This window comes from Prunus avium, chromosome 6, assembly GCF_965620075.1.
Source record: "Prunus avium chromosome 6, drPruAviu1.hap1.1, whole genome shotgun sequence".
NCBI classification, from domain to species: domain Eukaryota; kingdom Viridiplantae; phylum Streptophyta; class Magnoliopsida; order Rosales; family Rosaceae; genus Prunus; species Prunus avium.
This window is the reverse complement of record NC_142289.1, coordinates 11,341,609-11,359,515: the sequence shown is the minus strand read 5'-3', so window position 1 is coordinate 11,359,515 and position 17,907 is coordinate 11,341,609. Positions and strand designations below refer to the sequence as shown.

The following is a 17,907-nucleotide window of genomic DNA, read 5'->3' as shown; positions in this document are numbered from 1 at the left end:
CAACATATCCAAATTTGAGCTTCATTGGACAAGTATTGCCTATCCAACCAATCCAGCATGTTACCACAGCTCTGAAAATCCGAAGTGCTCCAGCTTTTACCTCCATATTGTTATCTTGATTCTTCTTGTTACCATAACACTTGGTAACAAGAAATTACCTTGGTTAAGAGATATTTTCAGAGGCAAAGAGCATATTTTCAATGACAAAGCTTCATCATGGCAAGGGGACAAAGTTTGAAGCTTTAACAAAAGGTGGAGTTTTATATATTAAAAGTGAGCTGGAAATCAAGGGCTAAAGGAAGATGAATGTGCAATCTGCAAAGCTGATGACAATTCCTTCATTCTACAATATAGAACGTGGGGGATTTGATTCATCTATCATTCTACACATTGAGAGCAGATTTTGGAGAGCTAGGAGCTAGGAGAAAGCCAAGGTGCAGCCAAGCAAAGTGGAGAAGAAAGCTTCCACCATTGATGACCTTGAAGCTTTCATCATTTTCTCAAAATCTGTAAACTCTTTCTAATTTTATTTTGAGTTTGTATTTGGAATAAGTATGAGCAACTAAACTCCATAGCTAGGGCTTAGGTTGAAGCCCTAAACATGATTATCTTATTGTTTTGATACTTGAGTGTATGAATTTCTAGATATTGTTGATGAATTCCAATGCACCAAATTAATCTATCCTTGATGTGTGTTTTTCCTTGGTTGGCCATCTTTGAAAGCATGCTTCTTGAGATTGTTGGGATTATGTGTATCTTCATGTTTTCCTAAGCAATAAATGGATGGAGTAAGAACCATCCATGTGAATTGGTTTCTTGAATACCTAATGTAAACACCATGCTATTAGGGTTCTTGTGATGTTCATATTCTCTTTGAACTTAATGAGTTTTTCTTGTAATTGAATCAAAGTACTAAGCACACCTAGATTCGATTATAGGGAAAGGCACAAGTATTGTAGCACTCGTACTGCACTTTACGTACATTAGAGAGAATCAATGCGTCTTGAGCCACTCGTACTGGTCTTGATTGCGAACATCTTCAACAACATGTTTAGAGTTCATCACTTGAGTATCCATGAACATTGGTAGAATTGTTTAGGGTGGATTCCGAAACCCTAGTGTTTGTTACATCTTGATTCCACTCTTTGATAATTCATCTCTGCCTTTCTTATTCAATTTTAAAGTCCATTTACTTTCATGCAATAGAAATAGGTCACTTCAAACAAATCAAACCCCCCCCCCCCCCCAATGTGTGTGTGAGTTGCGTGTTTGAAACGTTACGTGTCTTTGTTACTGAATTTTATTTCTTTCTGTAATTGTTTTGGACTTTTGGTCCGCGTTGTGTTCTTGCATTTTCTGTGCTGAATCCAACCGTATAAAGAATGTGAATTTTGGATAAACGGTTGGAAAGTTATAGGCAAAACACTGGACAGAGGTCGAAACTGAAAAACAGAGAAAACGACTCTGTGCAAAAACGACCGGTCGCTTTTACCTGACGACCGGTCGCTTTTCACGTCAAAATTTGAGTTTCGACTCTGCCCAAAAACGACCGGTCGCTTTTGCCTCACGACCGGTCGCTTTAGTACTGTTCATAGGTGATAAAAGGGTGATAGAAAGTGTTGTTTGTGTTTTTCTTTAGTTTTTTTGTGTTGTTTCATTTCTTTTACACTTCTTTACTCATTTCTAGTTTCCCTCTTTCATTTGTCCATTTGTGGTGTGTTAATTAAGTGTTCTCTTTGTACTCGAATTAGAACTTATAGGAAACCGACAAGTTCTTCGTGGGATCGACCCCGTACTTACATAATCTATACTTCGATAGATTCGTGCACTTGCGGGTATTTTTAATTGGTTGTTTGCACATTAATTTGTGTCCTTTTAGGAATGCAACAATATGAAGGAGAAAGAACAAAATTTATTAAAAAATATTAAAAATAAATAAAAGGGAGTGTAAGTGAACAAAAGAAAAGTAGGAAAATCAACTCGAAATTTTTTTTTTTCTAGAAACCATATTTGGAGTAACATTCAAAAGATTGTGTAAAATAGAACCATTAATATTACGCAGATATATATATAACATACAAAATCCAAAAAAAATGAAATAAAAAAAGAAAGGAAACATATGCATGCCAAAAAAAAGAAATCATTAAGAGCAAGTCCAACGCAGGGGCCTGGTCCGGGCAAAAGGCTGCCCTGCCCTATAAATACCTATCAATATTATTCACTTTCCACACCAAATCTTCATACAAATTCATCTCCTTCCAATATTTTTCACTTTCCACACCAAATTCTCTACTACAAAATTCCATTTGTGCAAAAATAGAAATGGCCTCTTCCATCGAAGTCGGAGTGTCGTGGACAAACGTTCGAAGAGGTCAAAATCTTGGCGACGAGGTAAAAAAAATTAATTGCCATTTTATTCAATTTAATGTCTTCTTCTTTTTTTATAATATTTCTTGCATTTCCAATTTCATTTTTTTAATAGATTATTCAAGGCAAAACAAAAAAGAGGAAAACCATTACACATGGCTCCTCAAGTGAACAATGCCCGCAGTCTGTTCCAGTGGTGCGTTCCGTGTCAGAAATAATGGCACTATTACGTCCTCTGAAGGAAAATACTCCCCCACGTCGTGATCCGGTGGAACCACCTCTGCCAATGATTGAGTCATCCTTGTACTCGATTGTGTCGGACTATGAGGACCGGGAGTATTTCAATTGTATGATGAGTGAGATGTGAATTTTATAATAAATATGGACACGTGGCAACCAAAAATCTTATCCGAAAATTTAATTCGAAAATTTTATCCGAAAATGTTATCTGAAATTTTAGGTGAGAATTTTATAATAAATAGTGACACGTGGCAACTGAAAATCTTATCCGAAAAGCTTATCAAAATTAATGGTTTAAGTATAAAAAAAATAGAAAATAAATTAAAGTGGATAGTAATTGACCTTGCTCTTGCCTTTTGGGGTGGAACCAAAAAAGGCAAGGTTGCCACTATTCACATAAATAGTGACAAACCTTGCCTTGCCTTTGCCTTGCCCTTCACCTTTGGGGTGGAGGTGCTCTAAAAGGGGTACAATGTATGCGTGGGTAAGGTTTGTGTGTGAGAGAGGTAGCAAAAGTGTGTGTGTTGGGTAGCAGAAAGAGAAAAAATAATATAAAAACCATACGATAATTATAGCGATGTCGTGTCATGATTACAAGGGTATTAGAGACAATTGTAGAAATAAATAACCATAAGCTTTATTGAAAAAAGGACCGGATGATCAGTAATTTCTTGCCGCATATAACGTGAGGTAAAATTTCAAAATTTCTATTCTTAATCAAGTGGGCTCTCATTTTGGAGTTATTGCTCTATATTCCGGCATTTTATTTGTTTACAACAAAAAGATGCAAAAAAGATCCTTTCAAAATTCAAATATGAAAACCTAGGGGCAAAATCATCCAAGTAAGCAAAAATTTCTCTATCCAAAAGAAATTTCGGGACAGGTCGTTATATTTTACACGTAGTTAAGGTCGTTCGGTGAGGTTTGAGTTTAGGGTATGAAACTTCGGGGAATTCTCGTCCCCGTCCCTGTCCCCATCCCCATCGAGGGATTATATCCCAAACCCGGCCCAAATCCCAAATTATATATTTAAAAAATATAAAAACTATCCATATTACACTTCATTTTCACCTTAAACTATCATTCAACTTAATTAAATTCAATTGAATTATAAAATTTCACTCAACTACTCAAATTCATTTTAATTCAATTTGACAAAAATAATAAAATCATATAATTTTCTTTGAAAAAATGGGGTAAAAATTAATGAAACTAATACAACATATTGTTTTCATCAACAATTCATCATCAAGATGAATGTCCTCCTCACTCAATGGAAAACGAAAAAAACTTGCGCAAGAAAAGGATACGTGGCTGTACATACAGCTACTAAATTACAGCGGCCATGCGAACAGACTAATCTAACTTAACTTAATATTATTTAATTAGTTATTTATACATTAAAACTTTTTAATTATTATATTATATTATGTTATATATATTTATTAATTTAAAATAAATACATAATTTATTGGGCTGGGTTCGAGGATGAGGAACTTGTGATCACAGCATGATGAAAGCAGGCTCCCTTTTTCAGCAATAATAGACCCATAGCAAGATGGAATCTACTTCTTTTAGTTTCCAGAGCAATAATAAAAACATAGCAAGATTTCTAAGCAATCACTTGTGATCATCTCTAGTAGGTGTGCTGGTGTCTGACGGCCTACCTTGCCCCCCAACTGTTTGATTTTTCTGTGGGAAACAGGTTTGCTGTGTCTGAGTTCCTAGTGTGTTCTCTGTGGCCCTGTTTCCACCTTGGCTTCTTTTATGGTGTTTTCTTTCCCTTTGTTTTTCCTTGCCTCTGTTTTTGAGGTTTCTATGAAATTCAATTGACCAAAAAAACTTGTGATCATCTCTCTCTTCTAGTACATCTGAGCTGAGCCCCAACCCACCACCACACAATGGAATCTTATCTTCTCATGTATTTTGATTTTTAAATTTTGTGTTACATCCGGTTGATTGCTCCCCAGAATCATTTCTAGATGTGTTGTTTTGATTAAGCTAGCATATACCAAAATAAGGCCATTATGGCGTCAGTTTCAGTTTCAACAGACCTCTTAATTGACAAATTTGTAGCAATTCTCGAGAGTGAAGCAGCCTCCATAGCGGGTGTTGGTGATCAAGTTGATGAGATTAAGCGGGAGCTGGAATTCATGAAAGCCTTCTTAGCGGATGCTGACGGGGCCAACAAAGCACGCACACAAGTAGAGGAAGTGTGGATCAGAAGCGTTCGAGACTTGACCAATGATGTTGAAAACATCATTGATGAATTCATGTATCACGTGTACGAGCAGCAAATTGGCGGTCGATTTGCCAGGTGGATCCATAAAACCATTCACTTTCCAAAGCACCTTTGGTATAAGCGTAAAATAGCCAACAAGTTACAGAAAATCGTGATGGCAATTAGAGCTATTACAGAGAGAAATCAGAGATATGGTGGTGGTGCAGCTGTAGAAGGAAAAAGTACTTCTTCTGACGATATTCGCAAATGGGTGCAGAATCAAGCGGAGTCTTCTCTTTATCATAAGGAGGATGAACTCGTCGGGATTGAAGGTGATAAGAACTTGTTAATGGGATGGCTAATGAACGAAGAGCAACGCCAAACTGTTGTGTCGGTGGTCGGGATGGGAGGATCGGGGAAGACAACTCTAGTTGCAAGGACTTTCAAAGATGAAATTGTAAAGAGACATTTCGAATGCTATGCGTGGATTACTGTTTCCCAGTCTTATGTGATTGAAGACTTACTTAGAAGATTGATCAAAGAATTCCACAAAGCAAAGAAGGAAGAGGCCCCTGCAGACATGAATGCCATGAGTTATAACGAATTGCTGGAGGTTTTGGTTAACTACTTGGAGACTAAAAGGTACCTAGTTGTATTGGATGATGTGTGGGATGTCCACCTTTGGGAGAAAATAAGGTTTTCATTTCCAGACAAACAACTTGGAAGTCGAGTCATGCTTACAACTCGAAGAGAAGACATAGCATCCTCTTCTTTTGGAGTTGAAAGCCATGTTCACAAGATTCAACCGCTGGAAAGGGGTGATGCATGGGAGCTCTTCAGCATGAAAGCATTCTCAAGTTACCCTAACAAATCTTGTTCAACAGAAATTCTGCCATTAGCTCGGGAACTTGTGGAGAAGTGTGAAGGCCTACCTCTTGCGATCGTAGCCTTGAGTGGTCTTATGTCTTCTAAGAAGTCACTTACAGAGTGGAGCACAATCTACAACAGCTTAAATTGGCATTTAACAAACAATCCTTTGCTAGAACCTATGAAGAGCATCTTGTTGTTTAGTTTTAATGATTTGCCATACCGACTGAAACAATGCTTTCTATATTGTTCCCTTTTCCCTGAAGATCATGTGATCGTAATTACTAGGCTCGTCGCATTGTGGATCGCTGAAGGATTTGTTGAACATGTCGAAGGGCTCATGCCAGAAGAAGTTGCATATAGCTATTTTATGGAACTCATTTTTCGTAACATGCTACAGCAAAGGTTTCGAGGACCCCTCCCAGCATGTAAGATGCATGATCTTTTGCGGGAGATTGCTCTGTCTATAGCAAAAGAAGAAAAGTTTTGCGCTGTACATGATGGGAGTGAAACAATAGAAGAAACTGGGGCACTCCGTTTGTCAATTCAAACAACTAATGGAGAAATTGGATCATGCACAGGTATATCATGGCTTCGTTCGTTTCTCATCTTTGCCACTGACGTATCCTCATTCTCTTTCCCAAATAAATTACCTTTTGACCTTAAATTGTTGAAGGTTCTAGATTTGGAGGATGTCCCAATTGATATTCTGCCAGACAATCTAACGTCCTTATTTAATTTAAAATATTTAAATTTGAGTGGAACTCCAATTACGGAGCTTCCAGAATCCATTGGACAGCTCGGCAACCTTCTGACCTTGGACATCAAGGGGACAAAAATAGAGGCACTTCCAAGAGGGATTTCCAAGTTGCTAAACTTACGCAATTTACTTATGGGTAGGTTCATTTCCGGAAAGGTAATTTGTACTGGGGTAAGAATACCATCAAGTATTAGTAAGATGAAGAAATTGCAGTATTTGGTAAGTATTAAATCCGAAGGAAATATCATTAGACTTATTGGAAATATGACCCAGCTTACGGCCCTTGGCATTACAAATGTGAAAGAAAGAGACGAGGAGGACCTATGTGCCTCAATTGAAGAGATGAAGGTCCTTTCCTACTTGAGTTTATTTGTAGCAGATGGAGAGGAATTTCTTCGAGTTGACGTATTGTCTTCACCACCTCCCTACCTTGCTACACTTGGCTTGGTCGGCAAACTGGAAAAGGTACCACATTGGTTTTGTTCACTCCACGCTCTCAAATATTTGTATCTGTATGGGTCTAGACTTGAAGAAGAGTTACTACCTCATATTGAAGCATTAACCTCTTTACATTTTCTTTCCCTTCATGATGCCTCTGTTAGGGAAGAGTTATGTTTCAGCAGAGGCTTTGTGAAGCTTCGGTATTTGCGGTTGCAGAATTTCGCATTATTAAATAAGATAACTATAGAAAAAGGGGCAAAGCCAAATCTCGAGTTCTTAGACATTCAAAGTTGCATGATGTTAGAAACATTGCCACAGGGTATTGAGCACCTTACTAAACTACAAGGATACAGATTTGATAATGTTTCAGACAAGTTTAGAGAGTCCATAAAAGAAGGAGGTGTGGATCATGCAAGGATGCTACTCGTCGACGAGAGATGTAAGAAATATACGTAAGTATCTTTTATCCTTTCCTTGACTTTCCTAAACTTAATGATTTGGAATATTTCCAAACTTAATGATTTGGATGTAAAGTCATATAAATTGTTTGTTAATTACAATATCGCTTTTGTCTTTTTATATATTTTGCAGAAACAAGTCCTTACCGATTGAAGATTTTATCCCTGAGTACTCGCTTCAGCAATGGGCAGATGCATGTCAATGATTAGCTTTTAAGATTTGGATCATGGATTCTTTTATATTCGATCGGAGTGTTTGTACTTTCTTCTATGCTAATTGTGTTTGTAAGAATACCATCAAGTATTAGTAAGATGAAGAAATTGCAAACTTCGGCATATATTGAATCAGAAGGAAACATTATTAGATTTATTGGAAATATGACCTCTTGAGTTTATTTGTAGCCACTACCACAAAAATTGATAAGGAAAAGACACGGTCAGGAGGATACAAAATGGGGTATACTGTTCAAAAGCTAATTTTAACCGGCCACATAAGTCTCTTCTCTTTTGTGGTTCGACAAAATGAGAAAGGCGGATAGGTTTTCGACGTTTCTAATTAAAGAGAAGAAATAACACATATTATACCTATAGTATATTAATGTTCTCTTGCCAAAAAAATGCTTATGTTTCCATACTGTGAATCTGTACCATAGATTCTGACAAAATTCAATTTAATCAAGGGTCCAGATTCACAATTTGCCAGACAATCTGACAAACATTTCCTTTCCCCATATATATCTATATATATTATTTTAACCGTTGTATATGTATCCTAGTTTTTGGAGATATTCGTATCGTCTCTAGTATACCAAATTTGTAACCGTTGTGATCACATGCTAAGAAAATAGATTTGAAATGCCATACTATGGTATCAAGATCATGCAAAATGAAAACCGTATTGTTCAAAAGTTTAAGACCAATGTGAACCATCCTTAAAATTATAGGCAACCTGAAAGGCTAGAAACCAAAACTTTTCAATATCAGAAAAATGAGATAAGTCATCCAAACATTCGCTGAAAGTGATTTCATCACATGCAGCAAGTCTGTCACACGCTCACTGCTGTCATCTTCAGCAATTAAACCTTCACTTCCAGCCAAGTCAACTACAGAAAGCTTGCTGTATGTGTTTTCTCCAGTGATCAAGTTGTTATAATATATACATATCGTGATGATCCTGACAAGAATCTATTTTAGATAAATTAATACAGGATCAGTTGTAACACATAGACAAGCATACATAAAAAAAAATGGATGACTGCAAATACTGAACTTCTTTTTCTAGTTTTCCAACTTAATGGTATAGTTATATTTCCTATCCACTATTCCCTTTCTTCAACTCTTTTCACTCCTAAAAATTGGATCATAATTCATAAATAAAATAAATAAATATTTCACAGTTTAAGCATGGTCTTCTTATTCAGTGATCTGACGGAACTTTTTTTAAGAGAAAGGTCAAGCTTAGCATAGTACTTTAAACTATGTTACTAAAAGTACGACCTTACACTATAACAGCCATATAACGAGCCTACAAAATAAATACATCATTTATTGCGTTCGAGGATGAGGAACTTGTGATCACAAAATGATGAAAGCAGGCCCACTTTTCCGAGTTTCCAAAGCAATAATAAAAACATAGCAAGATTTCTAAGCAATAACTTCTGATCATCTCTCTCTTCTAGTACATCTAAGCTGAGCCCCAACCCACCATCACACAATGGAATCTTATCTTCTCATGTATTTTGATTTTTAAATTTTGTGTTACATCCGGTTGATTGCTCCCCAGAATCATTTCTAGATGTGTTGTTTTGATTAAGCTAGCATATATCAAAATAAGGCCATTATGGCGTCAGTTTCAGTTTCAGCAGACCACTTCATTGACAAATTTGTAGCAATTCTCGAGAGTGAAGCAGCCTCCATAGCGGGTGTTGGTGATCAAGTTGATGAGATTAAGCGGGAGCTGGAATTCATGAAAGCCTTCTTAGCGGATGCTGACGGGGGCAACAAAGCACACACACAAGTAGAGGAAGTGTGGATCAAAAGCGTTCGAGACTTAGCCAATGATGTTGAAAACGTCATTGATGAATTCATGTATCACGTGTACGAGCAGCAAATTGGCGGTCGATTTGCCAGGTGGATCCACAAAACCATTCACTTTCCAAAGCACCTTTGGTACAAGCGTAAAATAGCCAACAAGTTACAGAAAATCGTGACGGCAATTAGAGCCCTTCCAGAGAGAAGTCAGAGATATGGTGGTGGTGCAGCTGTAGAAGGAAAAAGTACTTCTTCTGAGGATATTCACAGATGGGTGCAGAATCAAGCGGAGTCTTCTCTTTATCATAAGGAGGATGAACTCGTCGGGATTGAAGGTGATAAGAACTTGTTAAAGGGATGGCTGATGAACGAAGAGCAACGCCAAACTGTTGTGTCGGTGGTCGGGATGGGAGGATCCGGGAAGACAACTCTAGTTGCAAGGACTTTCAAAGATGAAATTGTAAAGAGACATTTCGAATGCTATGCGTGGATTACTGTTTCCCAGTCTTATGTGATTGAAGACTTACTTAGAAGATTGATCAAAGAATTCCACAAAGCAAAGAAGGAAGAGGTCCCTGCAGACATGAATGCCATGAGTTATAACGAATTGCTGGAGATTTTGGTGAACTACTTGGAGACTAAAAGGTACCTAGTTATATTGGATGACGTGTGGGATGTCCACCTTTGGGAGAAAATAAGGTTTTCATTTCTAGATAAACAACTTGGAAGTCAAGTCATGCTTACAACTCGAAGAGAAGACATAGCATCCTCTTCTTTTGGAGTTGAAAGCTATGTTCACAAGATTCAACCGCTGGAAAAGGGTGATGCGTGGGAGCTCTTCAGCATGAAAGCATTCTCAAGTTACCCTAACAAATCTTGTTCAACAGAAATTCTGCCATTAGCTCGGGAACTTGTGGAGAAGTGTGAAGGCCTACCTCTTGTGATCGTAGCCTTGAGTGGTCTTATGTCTTCTAAGAAGTCACTTACAGAGTGGAGCACAATCTACAACAGCTTAAATTGGCATTTAACAAACAATCCTTTGCTAGAACCTATGAAGATGCGCATCTTGTTGTTTAGTTTTAAGGATTTGCCATACCGATTAAAGCAATGCTTTCTATATTGTTCCCTTTTCCCTGAAGATCATCTGATCGTAAATTTTAGGCTTATCACATTGTGGATCGCTGAAGGATTTGTTGAACATGTCGAAGGGCTCACTCCAGAAAAAGTTGCAAATAGCTATCTTATGGAACTCATTTTTCGTAACATTTCGAGGACCCTGGTCAGCATGTAAGATGCATGATCTTTTGCGGGAGATTGCCCTGTCTATAGCCAAAAAAAAAAAGTTCTGCACTGTACATGATGGGAGTGAAACAGTAGAAGAAACTGGGGCACTCCGTTTGTCAATTCAAACAACTAATGGAGAAATTGGATCATGCACGGGTATATCACGGCTTCGTTCGTTTCTCGTCTTTGCCACTGGCGTATCCTCATTCTCTTTCTCAAATAAATTACCTTTTGACCTTAAATTGTTGAAGGTTCTAGATTTGGAGGATGTCCCACTTGATTATCTACCAGACAATCTAACGTCCTTATTTAATTTAAAATATTTAAATTTGAGTGGAACTCCAATTACGGAGCTCCCGGAATCCATTGGAAAGCTCCGCAACCTTCAGACCTTGAACATAATGTCGACAAAAATAGTGGCACTTCCAAGAGGGATTTCCAAGTTGATAAACTTACGCTATTTACTTGCGGGCAGGTCCATTTCCGGAAAGATAATTGGTCTAAGAATACCATCAAGTATTAGTTAGATGAAGAAATTGCAGTTTTTGGGATGTATTGAATCAGAAGGAAACATTCTTAGACTTATTGGAAATATGACCCAGCTGACGACCCTTGCCATTACAAATGTGGAAGACGACCCTTGCCATTACAAATGTGGAAGAAAGAGATGAGAAGGACCTATGTGCCTCAATTCGAGAGATTAAGGTCCTTTCCTACTTGTATCTATCGGTAGTAGATGGAGAGGAATTTCTTCGAGTTGACTCATTGTCGTCACCGCCTCCCTACCTTGATTTTCTTAAATTGGTCGGCAAACTGGAAAAGGTACCACATTGGTTTTGTTCACTCCACTCTCTCACATATTTGAATCTGCGTGGGTCCAGACTTGAAGAAGATTTACTACCTCATATTGAAGCATTGCCCTCTCTACGTTCTCTTTGGCTTGATAATGCCTCTGTTAGGAAAGAGTTATGTTTCAACAGAGGCTTTGTGAAGCTTTGGTATTTGCAGTTTCGGAATCTCGCATTATTAAATAAGATAACTATAAAAAAAAGGGCGATGCCAAATCTCGAGTTGTTAGACATTCGTAGTTGCATGACGTTGGAAACATTGCCACAGGGTATTGAGCACCTTACTAAACTACAAGGATACAGATTTGATAATGTTTCAGACAAGTTTAGAGAGTCCATAAAAGAAGGAGGTGTGGATCATGCAAGCATGCTACTCGTTGACGAGAGATGTAAGAAATATACATAAGTATCTTTTATCCTTTCATTGATTTAATGATTTGGAATATTTTCAAACTTAATGATTTGGATGTAAAGCCATATAAATTGTTTGTTAATTAAAATATTGCTTTTGTCTTTTTATATATTTTGCGGAAACAAGTCCATACCGATTGAAGATTTTGAGTTTAAGTGGGTAAATGTACAAGTCTTTTAACAAACATCAAGGTACACAACATTTATTGCCTTATGTTGAATTTTGTTGTAGTGTCGGCAACCGTTTATATGTGAAGGTTAGTAATACAGAATCTTAATTGCTTTCAATCAACTCTGCACATGAGTAATCTTAGCACCTATACTAAAAAGGAGGAAAAAAGTGGCAAGCATATGTTGGTGACGGGACAGGAGCCATAAGCTGAATTATAGCAGTTCTTCTTTACACTTCTACGATAGCAATTATATTAAAAAGGAGGGAATGGCTCCTCCCCTTCCCTAACTTTACACCGCCGACCACCTCCCCCTCTTCTCCGGCGGTGGCTTCCTGCCCCCACCCCATCTTTCTCCCCCAATTGTGACAAGGATGCACGCAAATTTTTTATCTTATATAAGAAATGAAATCTAGTTTTGTTTTTTCCTTTTTATCAAACAAAACTATATATTTAAAACATGTTTAACGAAGAAAATAAAAAGACATTCATTGTAAGTAGCCGCTTCCACGTGGAACCGTAGGTGGGGGTCTAATAACGGTTTTAACCGAAACTGCAGGAACGCCTGGCTTTGCTAAGAGAGTCAGACAGAGACCTCTTCCATCTCTAGCTTAAAAGTAGCCTCACTTCTTCATCACAATCTTCTTCTTCCCATTAACCAACCTCCCATTTCTCACTCAGACAAAAACACAAACACAAAACAAATACTCTGTTTTCCCTCTGATCTCTCTGTCTCTCAGAGCCAACCATGGATGAAGAATACGACGTCATAGTGCTCGGAACGGGCCTCAAAGAATGCATTCTCAGCGGCCTTCTCTCAGTTGATGGTCTCAAGGTTCTTGATTCCATTTGAAACCTTATGAAACTTCTTTCTTGCAAATCAAAACAAAACGACTAATTAACTCTGGCATTAATCACCTACCTATTTATGTACTTGTATTTTTGGTTATGCAGATACACATTGTTAATTAGTTTATATGTATAATTCCCCAGTGGTCAAATTTCAAATATATGTTTATAATGTACTCTAGCTGTTTGAATTTTGTCAAATTGTACATTTGAGATGCATTCAGATAAGGGTCTTGTAGCTCAAGTGGTTAAGAGCAATTACTCATACACCCGAGGTCTTGTGTTCGAATCCTCCTCCCCCTATATCACTTTATAAATAACAAAAATGGAAAGGAAAAAAAAAAGATGCATTTACATAAACTAAACACAAATGGCTCACTATTTGGCATCACTTTGGTTGATCAGTATTTACCATGGATGACGGATCTCACTCTGATCAGGTTTCATTTGTTGCAATTTGCAACAGATATCACCTAGATTAATCATTGTTGTTGTTGTTGTTGTTATAGTTAGATCATTAATTGATAAGAATGTTTTGGGCCACTAGCTCCTTCCTAATATGTCATTTACTGGAAATAGGTACTGCATATGGATAGGAATGACTATTATGGAGGAGAGTCCACCTCTCTTAATCTCAACCAGGTTAGTGTTTTTCTTTTTTTCTTTTTTCTTCAAAACTGTTTTCGGGTGGATTACATGCTTTTATCTTGCTAATAGTTATTTAACGGCAATGTTATTGCTAACAATCTAACCTACTGCTATAGTTTGACATGTTGCTAAACAGTATGACATACTTTTGTTATAAGATATTCCTACACATGCTTTCTCTTTAAGTACCAGCTTCGGTTTGTTTTCTTTTTTTCTTTTCTTGTAGCTTTGGAAGCGATTCAGGGGGGAGGATAAGCCTCCAGAAACTTTGGGCTCAAGTAGAGACTACAATGTTGATATGATTCCCAAGGTATGAAGAATGATGCATAAATTTCTTACTACTGTTCTTTGACTTCTCTTTTCGCTTTCCTTTCATTGGCCCCCAATCGTCATATTTAAGGTTGATGTACCATTTTCTGTGTTTTCTTAAGATTGTAATATGTTCATGGGCTCTCATGTTAATTGTTTTGCCTGTAAATGATGTGATCTAGCTAGGTTCAGTCACTCATGGGTTAGCAAAGTCAAAAACAAGCTCTAGGAAACCCTATTTGGAGTAACAATCTCGTATTTATCATATTTAATATTTTTTCAAGAATAAATCCTGTTCCTGAATTGCACTTTGTTTATTTTAATCCCTTTCCAAAGGTGTAAAGATACAACCTTGATCAGGAATGTCATTAGTCTGGAATTTGTTTATTAACTGAAGTCTGCTTGAATATTGTTAGTACCAAAAAAACAAAAGTCTGCTTGGATGTTGAATATTGATGACAGTCTTTGTGCATAATTTGACAGTTCATGATGGCCAATGGTGCTTTGGTTCGTGTCCTGATTCACACCGATGTTACTAAATATCTGAATTTCAAGGCTGTAGATGGTAGTTTTGTGTATAACAAAGGGAAGGTGCGATTCCTAATAAGTTTTAATTTCACTGAGTGCATCCATCATCTATATGAATATATCGTATATTGAACTGTTGATTTTGTTTCACCCTGAATCAGTTAATAGACTTCTGCTTTATGTTTCCAGATCCACAAAGTACCAGCTAATGATGTGGAAGCACTTAAATCTCCACTCATGGGATTGTTTGAGAAGCGTCGTGCTCGAAAGTTTTTCATTTATGTGCAAGACTATGATGAGAATGATCCAAAATCTCATGAAGGCCTGGACCTCAACAAAGTTACAGCACGAGAGCTTATTTCGTACTTCCTCCGCATCTTCTCCTTACCCTTTTTATTTGTTGACTTTTACCTCTTAAACATTAATTGAGCTATACATTCAATTTCTGCATGATGACATTAGGGTTTTTGTTTCTGACATAGGAAGTACGGGCTAGATGACAACACGGTCGATTTCATTGGGCATGCGCTAGCGCTACACCGAGATGATTCTTACTTGGGCGAGCCTGCTATGGATTTTGTGAAGAGGATGAAGGTAATGACTTGCTCCATTCCATCTCTCTTCTTATGATACTTAAAAATGGAGCAAGAAAAATTATGTAAAGATAGAATTTTAAAGAAGTTGTTTGAGATGCAAAGACAACAGGTGATAGAATCATAGAAATAAGATTGGTAATAGGTGAAGAAACTATCAACATTCTGGTGTAAGGTGCTTTGCTATTTTCGCTTCCAACTGTATGCAATAGTGAACTTTACAGTGTTTTATAACGCACTCTACTTTCCTTTTGAAAAGTTATATGCAGAGTCTTTAGCACGCTTTCAAGGAGGATCTCCTTATATTTATCCCTTATATGGTCTGGGAGAGCTGCCCCAGGTATGTTTAGAACCATTATTTGTAGTATCTCATGGATATGCAACTTTGTTCCTCTGACTATATGTGCTATGAAATCGGCAGGCATTTGCTCGGTTGAGTGCTGTTTATGGTGGCACCTACATGCTCAGCAAGCCAGAATGCAAGGTGTGTGTGTTTGGGTGTTTTATTTATGCAAATCCAAAATTATCCAAATGCTCTGTCATAAACCTTTTAAATCCCATCTTTTATATCTAGTAATGGTATAATAGGGTTTTTGTTCTCTGAACATAACATGACTGGCTCATATAGGCTGAGAGATAGAACCAATTGACCCTTCTGGAAGTCTATGGATAGAGTTATTTTATCCATGGAGACAATGTACTGCTGTGATTGATTTCTCAAATTTCAAGTATATGTGGTAACCAACAAATTGAATCTGGTATCTACAATGCGGATGTTGCCAAATGGCAGGTAGAGTTCGAAAACGGAAAGGCCTTTGGTGTGACTTCCGAAGGAGAAACTGCAAAATGCAAAAAAGTTGTATGTGATCCTTCATATTTGCCTGACAAGGTAAAACTAATAAATCTTTGAATATCAGCAGTGTCATTCGACACGATAATTTGCAGTTTGACAACTGATTTGAGTTGCAATCTCCGTCACTTGCAACAGGTGAAGAAGATAGGGAAAGTTGCCCGTGCTATATGTATTATGAGTCATCCAATCCCAAGCACCCATGATTCTCACTCAGTCCAGGTTATTCTACCCCAGAAGCAACTTGGACGTAAATCAGATATGTAAGTTGTTACCCCTCATGCCAAGAGCATAACTACTACATATATAATCCAACATGTAATGACAAATATATAATCTAGATATTCAATGATTACCAAAGAAAGTTCTGTGCCTCTGTTCTAGGTACCTGTTTTGCTGCTCCTATTCCCACAATGTAGCTCCGAAAGGGAAATACATTGCTTTTGTGTTGACAGAAGCAGAGACCGATAATCCTCAGGTGGAGTTGAAAGCTGGCACAGATCTCCTTGGGCCCATAGACGAAATCTTCTTTGACACTTACGACAGATACGAACCTACCAACCAGAATGATGGGGACAACTGTTTCATCTCTGCGGTGAGAATAAATGAAATCTTACATCTTCGTTTCGATTATTCGTAGTCTCATAAATTTATACTTCAATTTGCACTCATGACAACTGTTAGAGCTCAAAACTGGAGAAGAGAAATTATAGGATATTTAGTGCTAGAATAACCAACATTTTTTGTTCAGCTGCAATTAAAGCTCAGACTTGCTATCTGGTATGAAGACTGGCAACAGGTTCTTCTAGATGGAGATCCAAGTCATTTATTTATTTATTGATGTTAATGAATTCATACGCTGTTTCCAATGATTTCCCACATTTTCAATTGCTCTAAGCAAAGGAGGGCCATAAGTTGATGTTCAGATAATGATTTGTAAAGCCTATTCCAAATACTTTTCCATGTGACTTTCTAGCCTGTGTTTCTTCTCATTGAGACTTTGAAGTCTTTGTTCATTTCTTGGAGTTGGAATGCTTTGCAGAGTTATGATGCGACGACACACTTCGAGACTACTGTCCAAGATGTGATTGCCATGTACAGCAAGATAACTGGAAAGGTAAGTTTTCAAGTTCACTCCAGTTAGCCAACTTATACAATTGAACATGCTTAGATCCTTCATTAATTTTGACCAAAATCGAAAGAAATAGTTTTTGTTTCCAGTTTTTCCTTTATTGCATAACCCTTTGGAAAGCCCTAACAAGTAGGTGAATATATTTCAGACTCTTGACTTGAGTGTGGACCTGAGTGCTGCCAGCGCTGCTGAAGAATGACATTGTGGAAGAGGAACAGTTGCTGAAACATTCTGTACTTTCTTTTCCTCTATTTTTAAAGTTGAAGATTATTCAAGTGTTCTGATGTTGTATTTCTTGAACATTTTAGCTACTCTTTTGCTGAAAAATTTGTTCCACTGCAATGCAAACGGTGTAGATTTTGAACCTTCAAAGGATATAGAATTCTTGTTTTTCTGACTCGAATAAGTGGATTTTACGGCATGGCTATGGGAATTTTGAGTTATGGATGAATCTGATGATAACAATTAATCACTATCCTTTTGTAATTTTTTTATTTTATGGATGAATCTGATGATTTGGATTATTATTTGTTGATAGCAAGCATCTTCCATACGTTTTTGCCCCCCTCTTCTTTATGAGTATGCATTGGGGTCATCCTCAAAACACTTTCCTTTTTGTTTTTGTGCCACAATTTTTAAGTAAATTTTCTGTACATCCCAATACTCACTTGCAATTGCAAATGTTGACTGGTCTTGGGGCATGTTCTTGGATAGGAAAAGAAGTTAAGGATCCAAATGCTTGATTGAGCACCTTCTGCAAAATTTTCTCTAATTTGTTCTGTTTGTATACCTGTACAAGTTATTTTGACAATCTTTTCTTTGCTTTTTTTTGGCTCTATAATTCTATCTTGGACTGTTCTCTGTTGGCAATACAGCTTAGAGTGCAAACTATGTTTATTA

At 37.3% G+C, this 17,907-nt stretch overlaps 2 protein-coding genes and 1 pseudogene across 6 annotated transcripts; all 3 read left to right on the top strand.

The window, feature by feature from the left end:
- Positions 1–4,108: 4,108 nt before the first annotated feature.
- LOC148293652 (disease resistance protein RPM1-like) lies at positions 4,109–12,124 on the top strand. 4 transcript variants are annotated; one of them, XM_088254263.1, is made up of 2 exons: positions 4,109–7,348; positions 12,049–12,124. In XM_088254263.1, the coding sequence occupies exons 1-2, from the start codon at positions 4,635–4,637 to the stop codon at positions 12,107–12,109; spliced, it is 2,775 nt and encodes a 924-aa protein (XP_088110389.1). In that variant the 5' UTR covers positions 4,109–4,634; the 3' UTR covers positions 12,110–12,124. The 4 variants fall into 4 exon arrangements, with proteins under 4 accessions (XP_088110389.1, XP_088110388.1, XP_088110390.1 ...); XM_088254262.1 differs by lacking the exon at positions 12,049–12,124 and adding an exon at positions 7,488–7,721; XM_088254264.1 differs by lacking the exon at positions 12,049–12,124 and having other exon boundaries at positions 4,110–6,920; positions 7,058–7,348.
- On the top strand, positions 9,049–11,923 carry LOC148293653 (disease resistance protein RPM1 pseudogene; annotated as a pseudogene).
- LOC110768560 (guanosine nucleotide diphosphate dissociation inhibitor At5g09550-like) lies at positions 12,049–17,404 on the top strand. 2 transcript variants are annotated; one of them, XM_088254266.1, is made up of 13 exons: positions 12,049–12,120; positions 13,527–13,589; positions 13,822–13,905; positions 14,388–14,495; positions 14,622–14,794; positions 14,915–15,026; positions 15,285–15,365; positions 15,447–15,509; positions 15,816–15,914; positions 16,014–16,138; positions 16,260–16,470; positions 16,918–16,992; positions 17,156–17,404. In XM_088254266.1, the coding sequence occupies exons 2-13, from the start codon at positions 13,536–13,538 to the stop codon at positions 17,204–17,206; spliced, it is 1,236 nt and encodes a 411-aa protein (XP_088110392.1). In that variant the 5' UTR covers positions 12,049–12,120; positions 13,527–13,535; the 3' UTR covers positions 17,207–17,404. The 2 variants fall into 2 exon arrangements, with proteins under 2 accessions (XP_088110392.1, XP_021828024.2); XM_021972332.2 differs by lacking the exon at positions 12,049–12,120 and adding an exon at positions 12,141–12,933.
- Positions 17,405–17,907: the final 503 nt, after the last annotated feature.

Excerpts from the sequence above, each read along its gene's own strand:
- LOC148293652 (XM_088254262.1), top strand. The coding sequence starts at position 4,635 with ATGGCGTCAGTTTCAGTTTCAACAGACCTCTTAATTGACAAATTTGTA. Across the intron at positions 7,349-7,487 it reads GAGAGATGTAAGAAATATAC|AAACAAGTCCTTACCGATTG; the intron begins GTAAGTATCTTT and ends TATATTTTGCAG.
- LOC110768560 (XM_021972332.2), top strand. The coding sequence starts at position 12,847 with ATGGATGAAGAATACGACGTCATAGTGCTCGGAACGGGCCTCAAAGAA. Across the intron at positions 15,915-16,013 it reads CTTCATATTTGCCTGACAAG|GTGAAGAAGATAGGGAAAGT; the intron begins GTAAAACTAATA and ends CACTTGCAACAG. Across the intron at positions 16,471-16,917 it reads ACAACTGTTTCATCTCTGCG|AGTTATGATGCGACGACACA; the intron begins GTGAGAATAAAT and ends AATGCTTTGCAG.